This window comes from Oncorhynchus clarkii, chromosome 7 (assembly GCF_045791955.1).
Source record: "Oncorhynchus clarkii lewisi isolate Uvic-CL-2024 chromosome 7, UVic_Ocla_1.0, whole genome shotgun sequence".
In the NCBI taxonomy this organism is placed as follows: Eukaryota; Metazoa; Chordata; class Actinopteri; order Salmoniformes; family Salmonidae; genus Oncorhynchus; species Oncorhynchus clarkii.
Window position 1 is genome coordinate 51713976 of NC_092153.1, and position 20616 is coordinate 51734591.

At 41.9% G+C, this 20616-nt stretch overlaps 1 protein-coding gene across 1 annotated transcript in view; it reads left to right on the top strand.

The window, feature by feature from the left end:
- Nucleotides 1–7745, top strand: part of LOC139413448 (ephrin type-B receptor 2-like) — a 160828-nt gene extending 153083 nt beyond the window's left edge. The window contains exons 14-16 of the mRNA XM_071160866.1: nucleotides 497–690; nucleotides 1554–1709; nucleotides 2506–7745. Of these exons, the coding sequence (XP_071016967.1) occupies nucleotides 497–690; nucleotides 1554–1709; nucleotides 2506–2614 (459 nt within the window). The 3' untranslated portion in view covers nucleotides 2615–7745. The remainder of the gene's footprint in view (nucleotides 1–496; nucleotides 691–1553; nucleotides 1710–2505) is intronic.
- The last annotated feature ends 12871 nt before the right edge of the window (nucleotides 7746–20616 follow it).

Consider the following 20616-nt stretch of genomic DNA (forward strand, 5'->3'; position numbering starts at 1 on the left):
ACAGCCACTCTTAGTCTCAAATTAGACCTTTTTGGTATGACAATGACCATAGAGTTAGTAAAACAGAACAAATGGATCTGGGACCAGGCTCTCAGTTAGATATTTGTATGGCAGGAACATTACTGTACATAATTTCTAAAGGCTCTTGATGCCAGACTGGCTGAGAATAAGTCACTGCTGCCACAGACTGCACGGATGTGAGGAGCCATTGGTATTAGACTGATACTTTAGTGTGACACTTAACTGGTACAGTAAGTATGCAGCCAAGACAAAACAATGTCTAAATTGTAATGGTGGTCATTTCCTACTTAGTGTTAATGCAATAATGTGTGCAGGATTAGGTATGTGTGTGGGCATGTGTGCTGCAGTTTTGACTTGTATAACACTGAGAATTGTGAGAGGATGCTCTACTATGGGATTGTCGTCTCTCTCCTCCTCCTCCTCCTCCTCGTAGAGCCTCATAGCAACCCTTAGAGATCTGTATCTCCCCCTGCAGGTGATCAATGCCATAGAGCAGGACTACCGGCTTCCCCCTCCCATGGACTGCCCTAGTGCCCTGCACCAGCTCATGCTGGACTGCTGGCAGAAGGACCGTAACAACCGGCCGAAGTTCAGCCAGATTGTCAACAACCTGGACAAGATGATCCGCAACCCCAACAGTCTGAAGGCCATGACCCCTCTGTCATCAGGGTGAGTGGAACACTTAGCACGCTCTCCTTAGATCTCCATCAGTTTATCTGTGGGTTTATCTGTCTGTCTGTCAATTAGTGTGTTTGAGTGAAAGTGTTCCTCTGTCTCTCCTGGCCAGTCATCACAATATCCAGGATTGGGCTCAAATACTGCTTTCATATTTCCAGGAGGATGTAGTGCAATTGACTTCAAAGATGGAAAAACAATTACATTTTTGGTTACACTTTTGATATTCATGGTACAATTTATTTCAACCAATTACTGTCTCCTGTTTCTTTTGGCGCCGAGTGGTTATGTAAATAAAATCCGTTGGTTTCATAGATCAAGTCATTTCCATGAATGCTTTAGGCAAATTATGATTTGAAGCAAATAAAAAAAACAAAACATTTTCAAGTACATTTTCCCTGGGTGTCAGATTCCTATGGATGCTAAAATATACTGAAATCCATATATCCTATGCTATATTTTCATTTTTGATGGTGTGTAGAATAGAGACTTAGATTTTCCACTGAAACTGTGTGGATACTCCCACTGGGCACACACTGGTTGAATCAATGTTCTTTCCACATCATTTCAATGAAATTGCACCAACGTGGAATAAACGTTAAATTGACTTCTGTGCCCAGAGGGCTGGCTCTTCTAAGCCTGTCACTCCATTTGGAAAGAACATTTTATAAGAAATCAACTCTGAATATGGCTTCCAGTAGATGACGCCAAGGCTACTTTGTCCTTAAAACTAATCTAGTGTAGGCTCTCCACTCTTGTGTCTGTTCCAAACGTACTGATTACCATCATAGAGGTGAGAGAGTTATGACAGTGTCTCTAGAGCTGTGTTTGACTCTTAGTATATGTATCTTCCCCAGTGTCCATCTTCCTCTCCTGGACCGCAGTGTTCCAGACTTCTCCAGCTTCAGCACGGTGGACGAGTGGCTGGATGCCATCAAGATGGGCCAGTACAAAGACAACTTTGCCAACGCTGACTTCACCAGCTTTGATGTGGTTTCCCAGATGACTATGGAGTAAGTGCCGATCCCAGACCTGTGTTTCTAATAAGGATGATAAGGATGAGGTCGAAGCGAGGCAGGTGGGCTGTTCCTGGACAGTCTCATACCTTAAAGTCTGGGTGACTGCCAGGCTCAGCCCCTGGCTCATCATAAATCTGTCTCTCACTGTATGTCATTAAGAGATAATAACGGTGCAGTACAACTGCTCTGAGCTAGAACAGAGTACAGACTCTGGCCATGTGGCTGCCAGGTTTCTTATACAACAGTTAAATTACATAATAGATATAGGAGAATGAACAGGCATAGTGATGTTTAGGAATACATTCCTGCCTCAGTAGACTTAATAAAGACATAGACAACATCTATTAGCAGATAGAGACTATTCAAGGTCTGTTTAGTAAATAAGGTACACATTACTCTGCTTATTGTCTCCTATCTATATCTCTTAATATCCTCCTAAAGTCACATTGGAAATCTGAGCCACGTAAGTCTGTTTTTTTAAATGTCCAACCACATCTCTGGTTACAATACTTAAACCAATAAGACACATCAGTCCATAGGGTTAAGGTTAGGAAACAAAGGTGTTCCGTTGTTTCCTGAATGGAAGAAGTTGTTCAACCAACAGAGTTAGTACTGAAAGCGGTCATGCCTGGACAGAATTCGGAATTTGGCAGACTGGGGCCCAGAATTTAACCTTGATCTAACTTGTTGAGTTTACCTTGGCTTATGCCATGTGACTTGTTCCATAAAACCTGTTGTGTCTTCTGTGATGGCTTTCTCCTGACTCCTGTGGTTGTGTCTCCTGCCACAGTGACATCCTGAGTGTGGGTGTAACGTTAGCAGGCCACCAGAAGAAGATCCTGAACAGTGTGCAGATGATGCGTGCCTCCATGAACCAGATCCAGTCTGTGGAAGTTTGACCATCCAGAGTGGAGCGGAGGAGAGCAGAGCAGAGGAGAGGGGATTGGGATGCAGGACCCTGGGTGCACGGATGGAGTGGATATGTTTTTGCTTGGCCGTGAACCTGGGTTTCCTACAAGACTACCGTCCATCCCTGGTCCCCCCTTCCAATCCCTCTCCTGTCCTCCTCTATGCCCTCATCCAAAGTCCCCGCAACCTTCGGGATCAGCTTTGGAAGGTTGTGGCCAACATGTCTAAATGACCAGACGTCAATCAACGTGGCTCACAACCGTCCATCTTGGAACCAGAATCATGAGAGGTTACTGACCAGAGACACATTTCTACTACCATCTTCCACCCATGTTTTTTATTTTATTTACGTTGAACTTTTACGTTTGTTTTAAGAATTTTGTAAAGAATTTTGTAAAGAAAAAAGTTAAGAACTCTAGGAGTCGATAGATGGTATACAATTGTAAGCTAGGTGAAATGACTAGAAAGGCTACCCTTTAAAAAGGGCCACAGACAAGAAGACAATGAAAACTGGGTGATTTAAGACCAACACTCTCAAAATTAATCGGATATATTCTTTGTAAACTAGGTGAACTGACTTCAGAAACAGAAATGCAACAGAAATATTTGCTGCCTCCCTGAAGGCAAACAGCAGAAGAGACTGAGGAACTTGATCTATTCCCCTGACTTTGATTTGGGACGTAATATAAGTGTGAACACCATGAAATGGACCTGGCAGAAACTACTGACATGAACAAATTAAAGACATTCAGTTATCTACCAATTCAAAAGTAAAGAAATGTAAACAAAAATACATTTTCTCATATCAAGTCATTTCCTTTTCTGTGTGAGAATTGTGATGAAGATTCTCTCTCACCATGCTTCCTCTCACCATGGGAAAATGTATATTTTTTCAATATTAACATAACCTGCCAAATGGAACATCGTCCCTGTGTACCTCAGATGATGTCATGACGATGTCATGATGACGTCAAGATCCTGTACACATCAGATGCACATGACATTGGGACTGTGATGTGATCACTATGAGCCGGACATAGTTACTAATACCTGGAAGTGATGGATTTAAATTTTTCTTAGGGTGACTATAGGGAGGTTTTTATCTGTTGTTATTATTATTTGATTTTTTTGGCAAAATGTTAGTTGTGGACTTTGAAGAATCAGTGTAATAAGCAGCAAACATACAGTACTTCCTCCATGGATGTATAGTGTTTACGTAGAAGGAGTGCAAGGAGTGCACATATGTTTTGGTCCTCACATTGTCTTGAGGTTTCCCTGTGTTTTCAGCTTCACCGTGTGTTTGGTTGTGTGTGTCTGCGTGCGTGCCTGGTGCATGGGTGTATATGTGTGTTTGTGTCTGCGTGCGTGTTGCTAAATGTGCTCGGTGGTACAAAGCAACGGCTCCCAAAGCTGAGGGGGTAGTGTTTGATAGCATGCTGAGTTAATGATTGATTTCACAGAGCTTTGACTTGTTACACTTTACAAAATATAATGCGCTTACATTATATTTAGCTTTTTTTCTTCCAAATTGTTTTCCTTTTAAAATAATTTTATATTGAAGTGTTCGGGTTTTAACACCCTAACATTGGTACGGTCACGGACAAATCTTTTCACAACAGGGCAGTAACATTAGCATGGGATAGTGGATAATTTTACGCATATTTGTATTATTATTATTGTACATCGTGGATGATTGACAGCTTTTCCAAGTAGTCTCTTGGCAGGGTATGTGAACGCAGATCATACTGGACAATGGATGACTATCTGGATCTTCCATGCTCTTTTGGAATTTTAGGAAATCATTATTATGTTGGTGCTCACAAATTGTAGATAACTGGAGTCCTTGAGACATCTACTTTCATTTTATAGATACGTATTGCATTTGCTGTATGGCTTCTGTGGAAAAACTGCCTGGTGAACGGAGAGCTGTCTATCATTGGCTTTGTTGTTGTGGCCGATGTGTTGTTTGAGGGGTTAGGGAGCCTGATGGGTCTGTGCTAGTTAAAATCCATGGATTCCCCAGAGATGGTAAAACACAGAGTTTACATCACTACTGCAGAGCTCCTAATGGGCAGATCCACTGAGACAGGCTCAGTACTCAATACAGACTGAGAAGCCAGACATGGAGCTCCAGCTGGTCAAACATGTCCATTCCTAGTGGGAGTCCACTGCCTGATCACAGCCCCACTGGCCAGACAGTGGTTCCCTCCATCTCTCCTCAGAGCTAAACACATGCCTCAGATCTACCACTCTTCTCCTCCCACTGTTCTCTGTGCTCTGCTTTTTCAGATCCATTGCTTTGTGACTCTGCATGTTGTCATGTTGACAGACCAGACAGAATTTATGTAGATAACACACAACCTGTGGGCCCCGTACTGGTTTCACAGCAGGTGGCTATGTAAGCAGAGGTTCTTCCACAAAAGGTCATTCTTCCATATACATCATCAGGTGTCCGCTGTCCGTTTTAAGGCACTTTGCTGTCTGAGCAGAACAGGAGAGGTGTCCTATGTAGGCCTTAGCATTAGACCCCTAAACACAGAATGCGTGAAATCCTGCCTTTGCTCTCGTCTGTCAGTTAGTCCCCATTTCATTCCACCCACTAACCCACATAGCCCTCCAGAGTCTTAATAAACGTGGGCAGGAGCATTGAGGTTTTGATCCAGCTTCTGTAATATCATCCTCCCTTTAGTTTTCCGTCAACATTTCTGTGCGTCACCATGCATATTCCAGTGCAGACTCCATGACAGATGAAACAGCAGGAAGTGCATCACTCTATTAGTCACTGCCCAGATTAAAAGGGGCAGCGATTCTGTGACCCAACTGTCACTGATGCGACCGTGCAGTTTCCTTTCAAAAAGAGCTCACAAAGTACTTTCTTCCTTTCCATTGCACAACACTTTAATATTTAAGGGCACCTCAGTGATATTCAGTTAAGCCCAGGCAGCCTGAGTCAGTCTTCCCAAGATATAGACAGATATCAAGCAGTGGCAATATATGTTCAAGAAAGCAGGCCCTGCAGCACAGCACTAGTATTTGTGCTGAAGACGGTGATAGTCATAGGAAGGTGATTTAAGGTGATTATCAAGTGATTAAAAGAGCGGTGTGTAAACAAAGTGTGCTTCCACATGTGACGTTCAATCAAAATACATTACTAGGACATGTTGTTAGGATGAGATGAACTAAAACATTCAGTAATGGTGGACTCGTATTTAGAGTGATAGGAACATAAATATAGGTAGTAATAAAGTGGTTTTATTTTATTGCATCGCTCTTGGAAGCGTAGGTTTGGTGTGTTACTCCTGTTCAGAGAAGCTAGATTCATGAGGAGTTGAGTCAACACATGTTTATTGGTTGCACAGTGTGGGGCCATGGTGACTGCTGAAAGCGCTGTGTAATGTATTTATTTATTCTGCTTCGGAACCTAATGGCACAAAGAATCCCTGTTTATATACCGATAGTTCATTCAGAGCAATCCTTTGCTATTGGCCACAGAAAAAGCTGTCATCCCTCTTTCTTTTATTTTTAAGACATTGATAGCCTCCTTTTAAGAACAGTACAGCTCAATGGTACTGGTTTCATAGCCCCGCCCTTCTGATAAAACCCCTTGGCACAGTCGCCCTATTGGCCTGTTGTAATGGACCTATTGTAAGTGATTGATCAATCTGGTGCAATTATGATGGGTTTAGTTCAGAGAAGATTATTTCCACATTGTAACGTTTTTTAGACTTTGCTGTGTGAATCCATGATGGTCATTATCTCACTGGATAGTTCTCTCTGGTGTACAATGCAAGTGTTTAAAGCACCACCCTAAGTACTGTAAATGGGTTACTTTATACATAGATTGCATCAAGGACATTTTTGCATTGGTGAGATTTTGCAGCTCGTTGAAGACGAGCTTTTAGCTATTTTAAGCTAAAATAGAATAAAAACCACACATTGCTTTTTGTTGAATGATAGTGTATTTTTTTCTCCCCCAAGACCACTGAAATAACAGACATTTTAAAGACAGTAAATGTACACTTCTTCAAAGCACTTATTGGTGTTTCTATGTTTAAATTTTTCACGAGGAAGAAAATGTCTCAAACGTCTGCTCCGTTAATAAAAAAAATAAAAAAATACTAAATATAACATTTGGCTACCATCGTTGCATATTATTTAACAGTGCAAGGCATATACTTTGTTCTCTCCTTTTTCAATGTCCAGGCTCATGAGACAGATGGAGGAATGATGTCTAAAATGCATAATAATGATATAATAGCATTGAGACCAGAATACATCTGTTTGTTACAGTAAGGGTCTTTGTTTGGAATCTCAGATAACTTGCTAGTATCACAGAACTCTGTCCTCTGCTGTTTTGTACATCTAAAACTCTCGTCTTTGTTTCAATGGCTTGTATCTGCAGATACTGTTGATGTTTTACTGTCAATGTCATGATAAGTAATACATAACAATCCCCCCTCTTTTATTTATGAATCAAAACAAAACCAATGTATCTGAGATGTTGATTCAATGCACTGTGGACGCAAAGAACAATTTCCATTCGGTGTTCCAATTTTTTAAGGACGGACGGAAACCGTTATGTCTCAGTGTTAGAATGACATGACAGTGTGCATAAACACAAGCTGTGCCTGCTCATACTCGTTGGTCTGTGTTTGTGCACCATCCAAATATGTCTCGAGCAGCAGTCTGCCTGCCTGTCTTTGTGGCAGTCAGTTCAGAGTGTATAGAAAATGGCTCCTGTGGATATCTCTTATATGTAAAGCGTTAGAGCTCCCTCTGCTGACACAGTGGCTAATAGCAGTCTAGTTGTGACAAATGTCCTTATGTTCCTTGCGTTGTCTTATCCCCCCACTTCCCCCTTCCACCCCTATCTCCCCACCTCTCTGGCTGTTGGTGAAGACAGGCTGGGGATGGCCCTGTCTCTCCTGGCCTGTTGTAGCCCTCGTAGACCAGTGCCGGCCCTGACCACTGTGACTGATGTGGGAGGTCCTGTATTTCTGTATAAATGTACATTGACTGTAATCCTGTGAATGATGTAACAATTTCATTATTTGTAATATTGTTATTGGTTTTATTTTCTAAAATGGAAAGCCCAACTCGACTCTCCTCAATAAAAAATGAGATCTGTTATACCACTCTATTATGGTATTCGTGGTGTTCTTACTGTCCTCCTCTATAACCCGGTGATATCATTTCAGCTATAGAGGACAATTCTTCATAATAGTTATGTCATTTTTTATACTGTATGTGGAGGGGGTTAGTTATATTTTTAACTACATTGACCTGAATGTGTAAGAATTGTAAAATTCCAACCTGAATTGGACTGAATTTATCAGTGTGCACAATTGCTCGAAACTCATTTTATGGTTCAATTACGGGAAATGCAGTTGCGGAAGACTCGGTTTTAAAATTCAGTCAGAGGGAACGGATTTGGTAAAATACAGCATCTTTTTTGTAACCATGTCTTTTCTATATGAAACTTTTAACATACAACTGCCAGACAGTGTTTTTCTTTGCTAATGTTTTGACCTAACATTTTTGGGCCACCTCATGCATCACTAATCTACTGTGTGTCCAAAACCCCTCACTCACACAGCCTCCATTTAAAAAAAATTTTTTTCCATGTCTTTATTCATTTAGACAAAGTACTGTACAGTTTCCCCCCAAGCTGAGGTTCCTGAATGGAGGTCAGACTCTCTTCACCTTCCTCTCAGTTTTAGAGGCCTCATTAGCAGTTGACGTGTGAAAGGCTAGAGACCTCTGTGTGACCTCGCTGAGACTGGCGTGTGTGCTAAAAGGTTTACCCCGTGAGCAGGAGACGGAGTTCAGTGGTGAGACCCCGCTGGCACACCAAACCCGTTCTCCCTCTAATCTCGACCACCCGCGAGTCTCTCTTTACACACCGTTAACTGTGATGACTTTGGGCCCAGTAGGGCCGACCATGAGCGCAGGTTGGGAAATGCCTGTCATCTCTGATGTCAAATCAAATGTTATTTGTCATGTGTGCCGAATACAACTGGTGGAGACTTGACCGCATAATGTTTATTTATGAACCCTTTCCAACAATGCGGAGTTAAAAAGCAAGAAACATTTGCTAAATAAAAAAAGGAAATAGTAACACAATAAAATAACAATAAAGAGGCTTTATACCAGGAGTACTGGTACCAAGTCAATGTGCAGGGGTACAAGGTAGTTGAGGTAATATGTACGTGTAGGTAGGGGTATAAGTGACAAGGCACAGCCTTGTGCAGATGTATGGACAGAATTGTGCGGCAGAAAAATGGGGAGAGTATGTGGGGTGGTATTGTAGAGAAAATTAGAGGAAAAAGTAATGTGATTGAATGCTAAATTTGTACAACATTGACAATATTTGCACTTGTTTGATGTTGCACGTCTTGTCTGCCCAGGTAGTGAAACATTGTAGTGAGGAGAAGAAAATTGTTCCTCACTACCACTACCTAACAATAGCAACCTTTGTGTTTTCTTGAGTTTGTTGTGTGTTATAAGTTGACACAGCAGCAGCTGTATAGGGATCAATGGAATCAAAACAAGCCAAATATCCCTCCAACCCAGCCTCTCTCTCTCTTTCTTTCTCTCTAAATCTCTCTTTCTAACTCTCCTCCTCTCTCTCTAACTCTCCCCATCTCATCTCTCTCTCTCTCTGTGCGTAGCTTAATGATCATTCATCATCAGTTTGTTTGTTACCGCTGTACCTGCCTCGCTGCAAATGTCACTACTCCTGAGGCGGTCCCAGGGGATCACGTAGTGCATGGTTTCCATAACGATGTCTAAGAGATCACAGCCTTGTGCAGATTCAAAGCTCTTCTCAGGTCACCAGGTCATTCTGAGTCTATAGCGTACAGTTCAAAAGTCGGCTGTGTGGAAGGGGGAGGAGTTGTGAACCCAGGCCCAGCTGAGGACATGTTAGAATGATAGAATGTGGCATTAAAATGAAATAGGACATCAAGGTTCCACTGGGCTAAGGAGAGCTGGGTCTGATTACTACACAACTGCTCCTAATCAACAACAAACTAAATGCTTCAACCAGGAACCAGACTTTCCCTGAGTTATGATAAAGTGGCTAATGCAGTACAGGCTGCCCAAAAAATGTGTGTTTTGAAATAATGAATTCATGCGTCCAAGGACTACGGGCGTCTGAGGTAGCAAGGGGTAGGGGTTGGATAGTTCTGTATGACCTGACTTGGGGGGGGGGGGTCTCATTCTCATAGGGAATGACAGCGGTGAACAACTGTAAATCGGTCCCAGCAGGTACAGAGGACGGAGAGGGTTCGTGTTAGAGCCGGGAGCTCAGCACTTAGTGCTGCTAACATTTCACCCTTAAATTCAAACTTCCAAATACACCCAGAAACATCTGGCCTCTGTTTTATGTATACCATACTTTCATCTCGTACAGTAAAATACAGAGGCTGTTATGTTGGGTCATGGGCTGCATGGAGTAAAGGGACTATCTCTACTGTAGCACTGAATCATTAGTCTTGTTGTTGGCTAGATTTCTCCAGTATGAGAGGGAAGGGAAGAGGACATAGTCTTGCTAAAGCACAGCGGGGTTGGGAGTGTGTTAAGGAAGATGCCTGAGGAGACTATGTGCATAATTGAAAGTGAGGCCCTCTGGCGATGATAGGATGAAGGGAGTCTGATCTGCTGGGTGTGACCTATATAACACTGTGAACTCTCAAACCCCAGACACCTCACTGGTAGCACATAGACACAGCCTGGCCAAGCTCAGCCTCAGTTTAGCTTATTCACAGACCAAAACCATTTTCTGCACGCTCTCTTTGGTTGAGTATGAATCATAAGGAAGAGTGGAAGAATGATATTGTATTGTGTGTGAAATGCAAGGTCAGATCCATGCTGGTGGTGAGGAATAGAATGTTGTATCCAATCAATCGCTGCAAGACTACTGGGTAAGGCTGCTCCATTTGAAAAGAAAGGCTTGTAATGCCCTCTAGTGGCAGAAATTCAGCATTGCTCATCTGGTAACTAACACCCAAATTCCTTTTTAACCAGCATAACTGGTTGAGGGGTGGGATTAGAGAAAGAGAAAGGGGGATACCTAGTCAACTGAATACTTTCAACTGAAATGTGTCTATATTAAAAGCTCATGATCTGTTTGTCCAAAAACAATATATTGTTTTTTATTTAATCACTGTGTATAAAAGTACCATGCATGTAAAATGTATATGTAATTTACTTTTCTCCTCCGAAGAGGGGCTAATATTTGTTTAACTTATTTTAGTTTTGGGAACCGGCATTTGATTTTCTGGAGACAGAATACAAACTCCTGTGCTGATGGCGTGCCTTAAGTGAGACAAATAAATCAATGAAAACCTCAAACAATAGTTTACCCACCTTGCACTTGAATATGGGATACCCATGGGGTTAAATGAAGGATTTAAGATCGGGCAGCCAAGATTAGAGTTATGGCTAGTATTTGCATTTTTAATTAGATTACATTCTACAGAGGTTTATTGTACAGTACATGCCTTAAACCGTACAGTGATTGATAGAGCACAAGGGGGCAGTATATCCCAAGTTTTCTCTCTCTCTCTCTCTCTCTCTAGACAGCCATTTGTGCTTGACTTGCTTATTCAGAACATTTTACAGCTTGTCAAGTTTGATCTGATGAGATTTGTCAACAATTGGGCTGTAAGGAAATGTGGAGAGTCATGGGTGGACATCCATCAAACATTGCAATAAATTTCAACTCCTATTCCTGCTGGATATGTGCTGACACTGGTCAAATCATTTGGCAGGCACTGAGGTGTATCTTGAAGTCCCAATAGATTATTGTTCCTTTCTATGATTTGACAAAGGTCACAGGTCACATTTCATTTCATCCAATGTGACATGGGCTGGATGTTTTTTATTGAGTACAGTGAAATGATTGATTGGAGAATATTAGAGATATGACAGTCACTTCAAGCAACCCACCTGAGCATCCCTCACCACAAGTGTTATAAGGTTATACCAGGTGGATATCAGATTATCAGCTGAATCATTATCTCAAGCTTCAAACTAGGCAGCAGATAATCATGTATTTGATCAGCAATGTCGAGTTATTGAACATCAAAAAGTAGCCATGTGAGATGAATTGGTCCATGGACTAGCCAATATTTAGTAGTATCAAGCTCAAGAAACAAATGACACATGTTAGGTTAACTCTGTGAAACCAGAACATGGACAGAACAACAGAATAATACCTAAAAACATGGTACCTTAATAATTGTTGTATGAAAAAGTAACCATGCTTCTCCTACAGTACTAAAAAGAACAGACAAGAAGAAGGAAGGTTGATGAGGAAAGGCTGTTGGCCCAAAGGATCTTCCCAGCATGCATAATTGTCAGCAGGAGGGGAGGGGGGTGTGATGAGGACAGAGTCAGACCAAGAACCATGGGGGGGTGGGGGGTGGGCGGGGGGTCTTCCTCCCTCTTTTCCTGCCTGTGTTGAGCAGGAATGAACAGCATGTCTAGCCTGCGCCATCCATCACACCCTAAGGACAGATTGGAGAGAGAGAAGCCATGGAGAGGAGGGGATGAGGGAAGGAGAATGTGATGGATTGAATTGCTTTGACTGATCCAGGCAGAGGGAGAAGTTTCCAGGGAAGTCCTCCTCTCTGCTGTTGCTATCCTGCTGCCTCTATTTCACAGCTGCAATCTACCTCATACTCATACACCTCAATCCCCCTTTCAGAAAGACAACCAGGGCCGGCTCCAGGCATAAGCGACATAAGCGGTAAATTGAGTCGGGTTGGGTCTCAACTTACTGTTGAGAGTTTGAATAGTAGAATACACACGGTGCAAGTTTTAAATGTGGTTGTTACATCAGCAGTTTCTCTCTTATTTTGTCAGTCACTGACAGTCACTCAATTAGCCATGTCAACTAACAATTATTAGATTGGTAAATTAGTCTAGCCAGTTATAGTTTTCATGTATAGTCTTGTATGTATATATGTATAGTCTTATATGTTAGTCACTCTCACTAAGATATTGTTAACATGGCATCAGTCATGGCAAAATGTGTAGAATTGCATGAAATGTTTTAGAAAATTGCAAAAAATGAATGGGGATAGAGGGAGGAATACTACATAAATTAAAACAAATCTGTGACATGCAGGTCACAGCTCACGCTCGTAGGACCAATCTCCATAGCAACTGTCTCCCTGCTTCAACTCGCCATGGTTGAGAACATGTTTTTGTCCATCAGCTGCTTCAACGTTAATGTGCCTTTGAAAAGAGGAATGATTAATTCTGTCTGAGTGAGATATATTGAGCCCTCTCTAATGCTTTCTTTGTTCACAGAAATCTGAAACAGGAGCACCGTATGCTGCCGATCACATCTCCATTGTTATGCTCAAGGAGCAGTGTGTTCTGTCTGTTGGGGATGGTCAGTGAGACAGAGTGGACCTTCGTGCCCTGAATCACTTGTGGCATAATGCTAAAGATGTCATCATTTTAAGCAATCTCTCAGCTGGACCTCTTGACCCTTTTGCCAATGTTGTTTCTCACCAATGTCTCTCTCTCTCTCTCTCTGTGTGTGTGCATGTGCGCGCGTATTGGCATGTTTGCATCCCTTTATAGTTTCTCCTTTGAAACGTAATTTCCTGTTCCCTTTTGTTCACTTGGATGAACAGGAATATGTACAGACAGTATGACACTTAACTCAGGGCTAATCTAATTAATGATACATGAATGCAGCTTAAGTCATAGTTCAGCAGGTTGAAATAAGAGTATATATAGGGCTTGACGGGTGGATGGATGGGTCAGTCGATGACTAATACTCTTGACCTCAAATGTAGCAGCTTTGACACAGAGAATCTGACTTTTAGCTGGTTTATTAGAAGTGATTTGTCTTGGGGTTGTCAAAACAGAAAGACAGTGGCCAAAGAGCTGTGAAAGGTCCTGTCGTTAGAGCGGCCTAATCGGGACCCAGAGCTCCCCAGGTGAGCCTTCTGAGTGCAGTCGAATTAGGAAATCGTTACAGCCACTACTTGGGCCTCTAGGACAGCTGTTGGGGGGGGGGGGGACATCTGTCAGTTAGTCTGTCCTTCCAAAGACAGGGAGGGTTTTTAAGCCTTATGTTACTGATCCACCATACCCTTGATTTCATGTTACTCAATTGCCAAAGGTTATTGCAACGTCTTGAGCTCCTGAGATGAAATGTGATACTGACAGTTGTGCTGAATGTTCTCTCTAAAACCTTCAGACACTTCCAGTTCCATGCAAAGTTGATCCATCTACCGGTACTGAGGACAATGGGAGTAGAGCTGTCCTTAGTTTGTTTCTCAAATTCCATTGCTTGATGGAATGAACGATAACGTGACATTGTGGCTCAGCTACTCATAAAGTCCAAAAGCGAAAAAGGATTGCACCAATACAGATTTGATTATTCAATTCCCGAAAGAGTAACTGTCTGTGTGCAAGTGCGTGAGTGTGTGTGTCAGTGTTTGCTGGGTTGCAGGTTATAGGGGCTACAGGGGCTCTGATTGTAGTATACTGCCATCATAAAAGATGCATAAAGGTGATTGCCTGCCTCAGGCTGTCACCATTACCTCCAAATGTCACCCAGCATAACCACCATCCCTAGAAACAAGTCTACACTTCATATTCCAGGAGAACAGGCAATTGGGCAAGGACACAATTGGTCAAGGATTACTGTCAATAGCCAATGAGCACTCAGTATGTGAGACCAAAACTATCATGGTGAAAAGGAAAGCTCCAACAACACAAATTATGTGGACTGAGGTGATGGAAGACATTCTTGTTGATCCAAGTGAACATAGTGAATATTGGTGGAGCCATATAGAGAAAGCAGCTGCCGTTTCAGTAGTAAACATGTTATATTACCTCGCTGTATCCCCTCTGTAGAATAGAAAGTCCATATTGTCCACATCTGCCCAACCATTTGCTGCTCCATGTTCTGTGCCTCTGTCACTTTTTGAATGTTTCTGCACATAATATGCACAACTAATAAAGTAGCTCACTGTTTACATGTCAGCATTTTTTTTCCTACGACAACTGAGAAACGCAGGGCAGGACCAACTTGGGAATCATTGTGTCATTTGAGCACCCAAGTCCTGGGGTTGAGGACGGACAGAATGAAAGATTTGGGACAAGGAAATCAGTGAGCATGTCCAAGTTGTTAAGGTTTTAGAAGTCGTGTGGTGTGTGCTCAGCATTGTTCAAATAACATTATTTCAGGGGGAGAGAACTAAAAGTAACTCAGGCTTGACATTACACATTACCTCGCTGATAGTGTTACTGTGACATTGCAGAACACATTCTGTTCGTGCTGGCACCATGTATAGATGGTAACAAAGTAATTGGCAAGGAGAAATTATCCAAACTTTGATGCCTGAGGTTAAACACAAACACATCCACCAATAGAACAGCTGAGTGGGAGTGAGAGGAACATTCTGTTGTGTAGGGGAAATAAAACCCTGTTGTGTAGGGGAAATGCTACCCTGTTGTGTAGGGGAAACACAACCCTGTTGTGTAGGGGAAATACAACCCTGTTGTGTAGGGGAAATACAACCCTGTTGTGTAGGGGAAATACAACCCTGTTGTGTAGGGGAAATACAACCCTGTTGTGTAGGGGAAATACAACCCTGCGACCAATCAGCCATCCCATCTGCCCTGGCAGTTGGTAAAGGGAGGGAGGTGTGTGTTGACTGTTGACAAGTCACGATAGAGTCATTGGTTGACAGGTGCGCTGTGCACACTTCCACGGGTGGCAAACAACGTGACAGAGTTGAGAGCAAGGAAAGTTGTAACAGATTCGCAGATTTGCAGACCTAAGATTTCATCTCTCCCATACAGTACAGTATGACCGTCCATGGCATCAGCTCTCGCTGTATTCAGTGTTCGTGTAGGGTGGCTGGTGTCACTATCTCCCACCACTCCCATTATTATACATGCTGAGATATGACACACTTAGAAAGCCCTGGTTACTAACTGGTCGTCCCGAAGTTAGAGGGTTGTATTAGAGGGATAGGTGAGTGCTGTGTGTTTCCCCTGACTAATGTCCGCCCCGGCCACTGATTCCAAAAAGATCAGGACCTCTTGATGGAGTCCTGGGCAATTATATGCACACAACATTTTCACCACACAGCTGCAGTGTTGCTTGTATTACAGATCTTGTGTTGTTGTGTACATGAACTGAAACATTATTTTCCCGGGTGATAGAAAATATTGAACACATCATGATTGTCAGAATGCTGTGTCTCAGCAAGTTGCTTAACCAGTGTAATAAAGTAATTTATGCCACTTAGCAGATGGTTTTATCAAATGTAACTGACAGTATAGTGACTGCATACCTTTTCAGTATGTGTGTGTGATCCCTGTGGGAATTGAACCAACAACCTTGGTGTTGCCAGCTCCACACACTTACCAACTGACCCACACCCTTTTCAGATTTATTTTAAACTATATGTGTTTAACGTACACATCTCATAATTCTTGCGGGTTTGTGCGAACATGTGTGTCTGTGTGTGTGTGTGTGTGTATCTTTGTGTGTCTTGGCATGTGCTTGCATGTGTATGTCTGTCACCATGGTTGAATATGACAAGATGTTTGTGATTTCTGTCAATTCAATATCCCATAATCCTTAGACTCTGTGCATCCGTTATTGAGGCTCCAGTGTTGAGGCTGCTCCCCATGCACGCCTGAGCTGCTCCACTGCAACTGGCCTGAACACACACCTGACATGGGCTGTCACCTCTGCAGGATGAGCAATGACAGATTACATCTTGCAGAACCGGTCAAAAGGCACCTTCATCAGATCCCATATGCATATGCTTGCAGTATGTACACAACCACACACTGGCTGTTCATTTAGCTGCATATAGATATTGAACTATGTGTGTTGTACAGTAGCTATAGAATACAGATGGGAAACTAATGCCGTGTTCTGACAAATAACTAAGGCAGGCATGAATCCCCCTCCCCCTTTGAGGACATTACCGTTTTCTGAATCTGAATCTGACATGGCAGCAGCTCTTATGTCACCACATTTTAAATGTGCATGAGTACTTCAGAGTGGTTCAAGTCATATAGAATATGGTATAATCTTTATGGCTCACCAAACGGATGATAGGTCATACTGTACTCTCCCACAAATCCGTAAGAGATCAGTGAACTTTGTACAGCCAAGGGTGTAGGAGCTGGGGGGGACAAGGGGGACATGTCCCCCCCCCCCCAATGTTAGAAGCAGGTAAAATCGTCCCCCCCAAATAAAATGTTTTAACCTTTTCACATGTACCAAAAAATGGGTGTGATCGTTCTAAAGTGGTCCCTGTTGCGTACGATCAAACTGGTGTGATTAGAGCGCTTGATTGGAATGCTTATTTAGAACATCCATTTCGATTGACGCAACAATCAGCATTTGAGCTGGCCACACTTTTTTTTCACAGAAACATTTTGCACAAACAGTCCTTACAAAGTTATGTTCAGACATTCACAAAAGTAGCTACAGCATAACACAATCATCCAAACTGGAAAATGTAGGCTACATTTGTCCTAGCGCTAACTGAGGAAAGATTGACATAACACAAGCGGTAATATTTTTAGAACTTTTTGTTTTACTAGGCAAGTAAAGTGAACAACAAATTCTTATTTACAATGATGGCCTAGGAACAGTGGGTTAATTACCTTGTTCAGGGTCAGAACAACAGATGTTTTACCTTGTCAGCTCAAGGATTCAATCTAGCAACCTTTCGGTTACTGGCCCAATGCTCTAACCACTAGGCTACCTGCCGCCCAAAATTTGGCTAATGGACCTACAATATATATTTGCTAATAGCAATTACTATGTATAATCAATCACATCATGAGTGAGCTCACCATTGATGCAAATAATTAAGTAAAACACTTTCCAGAAATTGAAAGTAATCTGACGATTACTTCACCTCATTATAACATCTTTGGTCTGACAGATTACGTGACACCCAGAATGCATTGTATAATGTCAACAAACATGGCGCCACACATAGCTGACAAAAAAAGTATTTTACACAGATGCAAGTCTATTACAATAGATGCAATAATCGGAATGCATTATTTGTCACAAGTACTTGAAAACATGTGAATAAAACTGTAAATACATTATGCGCCATACATACATACATACATACATAAATGCCGTATGCGCCTACAGTAGAAACGATAACACGATATACAGAAAATCAGGAACTTGCTATCAAAGTAACGCACACATGTCCAAAGTTGTTATTTGTAAGGAAAACAAGGAAGGCAAAGCGAGTGCCTGCAAGAAAATGTTCCAATTATTGCAAGACTGCGCAAATATATGCATACTGGATCTGCACAAACATGAGTGTAGTGTGGTGGGCTCTTCTCAAAGTTTCTGGCCTAGTAAAGCCTCAAACGTAAATTGTCTGCAGCGCTGAAATGGGCTACTTCTATGTGAATTAATGAGGAGGCAGAACACAATTCAAACTGTTGTTAGAAAATACAACTTGTTAGAAAATAATTTGAAATTGACAAGTTGAAACATGGCCTATAGATAATTTGCAGGCAGCTCGTGTTAACTGTCCTGTTGCGTAATAATCACATTTTGCAACAGTGAGGGCATTCTGACATCACCTGCATAAAACAACTCACGTTGGGGCGACAGTTAGAGATATTTGGAAATCACATGTGAAAAGGTTAAATAAAAATAAATCTACGATACTTTTATTCTGAAAAACGTGTCGCCTCCTAATTCGTTGAGGGCTTTTATTTTGAAAATGCCACCGCTTCTGGAACGTGAGTCACTTCACTCAGTCTCCACTGACTGCTTTGTTCTCCATTTCGGGTTGTTACAAGCAGTGTGGCAGTGTGTGAGTGAGAGAAAAGCACTGTGCAGCACCATGCGCCATAATTACTAAACCGATTTTAGCATGTAAATCTTGGTGGGGCAAACTCAACCAATGTCTTTAGATGCATACCAGTGAAGCCACTACATAACACTAAACAATACATTAAATGCACCATAAAGGTGACAAACGGTGCCCACAAACTGTTAGGGCCTACATAAAGCTGTCCCAACAGTGGAGCTTTCCTGTCAGCAGCATGGAGGGAATCCTTACCACCGCTGCACCTGCCTATCAGCGGAGCCTCATCTGGCAGCAAAACATTTCAACAGTTCATTCAGTCACATTTACTGCCTTTTTTAACAACGATAGACGATATGGCTGACTTGCTTAAATACATATGTTTTCTTCTTACTCCTTGTGGATTTGTGTAACACGATAAGAACAGCATTCTCCTTCAATAATAACAAATGGTGACATGAGTTTTGAATTTTGAACCATACACAAACATTATTACATTTATGTTCAGTAAATTCATAATGTTTGTTCTTACAGTATATCAGTAACACTTATATCTAAGTATAAGCAAGTGCAAGCAAACGATCTGCGACAAGGTAGGCCTATTCGTTCAGCATTTTCGAAATGGACACCGACAGAAATTCAGATAGATGTTAGTTCAGATACATTTAGCAAGATGTTGAGGCCTTAACTTTACTCATCTTTAATTCACGACACACACACACAGAGGGAGAGAGGGGGGGGGGGGGGGGGGGGGGGGGGTGGCCTCAGCGGTTAGCCTATCAAAGCATTTTATTATGTGGTCTAAAAAGGACGGAAAATACAATCACTAAGATCCACTTTTAAAGACAATACACCAACACACGGAAAGCGCATTGCACAAACAAAACAACCCTTGCAACATGAACTGGAATTACATTGTTCTATGAATTTACTTTTTGTTTAACCAATATATTTGAATGGGAAAAGACTGTGACTGGCAATCATGGTTACAGACCCAACAACATTATATAGTATCCCCCTCCTCATGGAGAAATGCAGATGAGCTAATTATATTATTTGTTGGTTGTGAAGGTCTTGACTTGTCTATATGTGGTGTCTAGCTGAGCCAGAACGTTTTATTTCCCTTGTTAAATCAGTTTAACAGCGTTGCCTAAATGTGATGCACATTACTCATGTTTTGACCCTTTCAGAGAAATGTTTTAAATCCTTAAACCTAGACTTCGACCACACACTATCTTCACCGAATTGCAGGCAGGGGAAGCAAAATAGTTATTATTTTGGTGAAGCTTGCAGTTAGACACTGCTTCCTTCCCAACCACTCATTGGAAGCCTAGTGGTTAGAGAATTGGGCTAGTAACTGTAAAGGTTGCTGGATCAAATTCCTGATCTGACAAGGTACAAATCTGGCATCCCCCTGCACCTCTCTGATTCAGAGGGGTTGGGTTAAATGTAGAAGACACATTTTGGTTGAAGGAATTCAGTTGTACAACTGACTAGGTATCCCCCTTTCAGTGTTGAATTTCCAACTTGTTTATGACTGAAGAGCACCAAGACATTTTGTCTTCATGTGACAAGGATTGAAAAGGATTTGCCAGTAGATTTCCGATGTGGTTCATGATGATGACTATTTATCTAGCTAGCTGGCTTGCTAGAGAAGATTTTGGAAGTGTGATGTTGACATGATCAGTCTAGTCAAAGCTACGGGAGATATAACGTGATTTGATCAAATTTGATCTGTGGCCAATGATCTTGAGCCTTCTTGGATGGGCACTACTACTCTAAATCTATGGCAGCATCCAAGGGGGCTTGAACTGTCTAGCTCTCTGGTAGATTTTGTTGTGACTTAGTGTCCGCATGAGTGACAGAACCTTGATCCAGTCAAGGCACAACCAGAGAAGAAGGCTACACCTCCACCACAGAAAGTACTGCGCTAGGCTGAAACAGCTGCATTTTGTAGCTGCCCTACTCAAGGGAAGATACCATGTTTGTATGCTGCTTTCTTAACTCAAGGATATTATAAAAATAGTTTGCTAAATTGATATGTGACAAATTAATGCCAGAATTACATGCTCTGCCCCACCTGCCCTGAATGATGGTTTGCCACTGGCAACAAAGTAAGTTTAAGTAAGTAAAAATTGTATTCC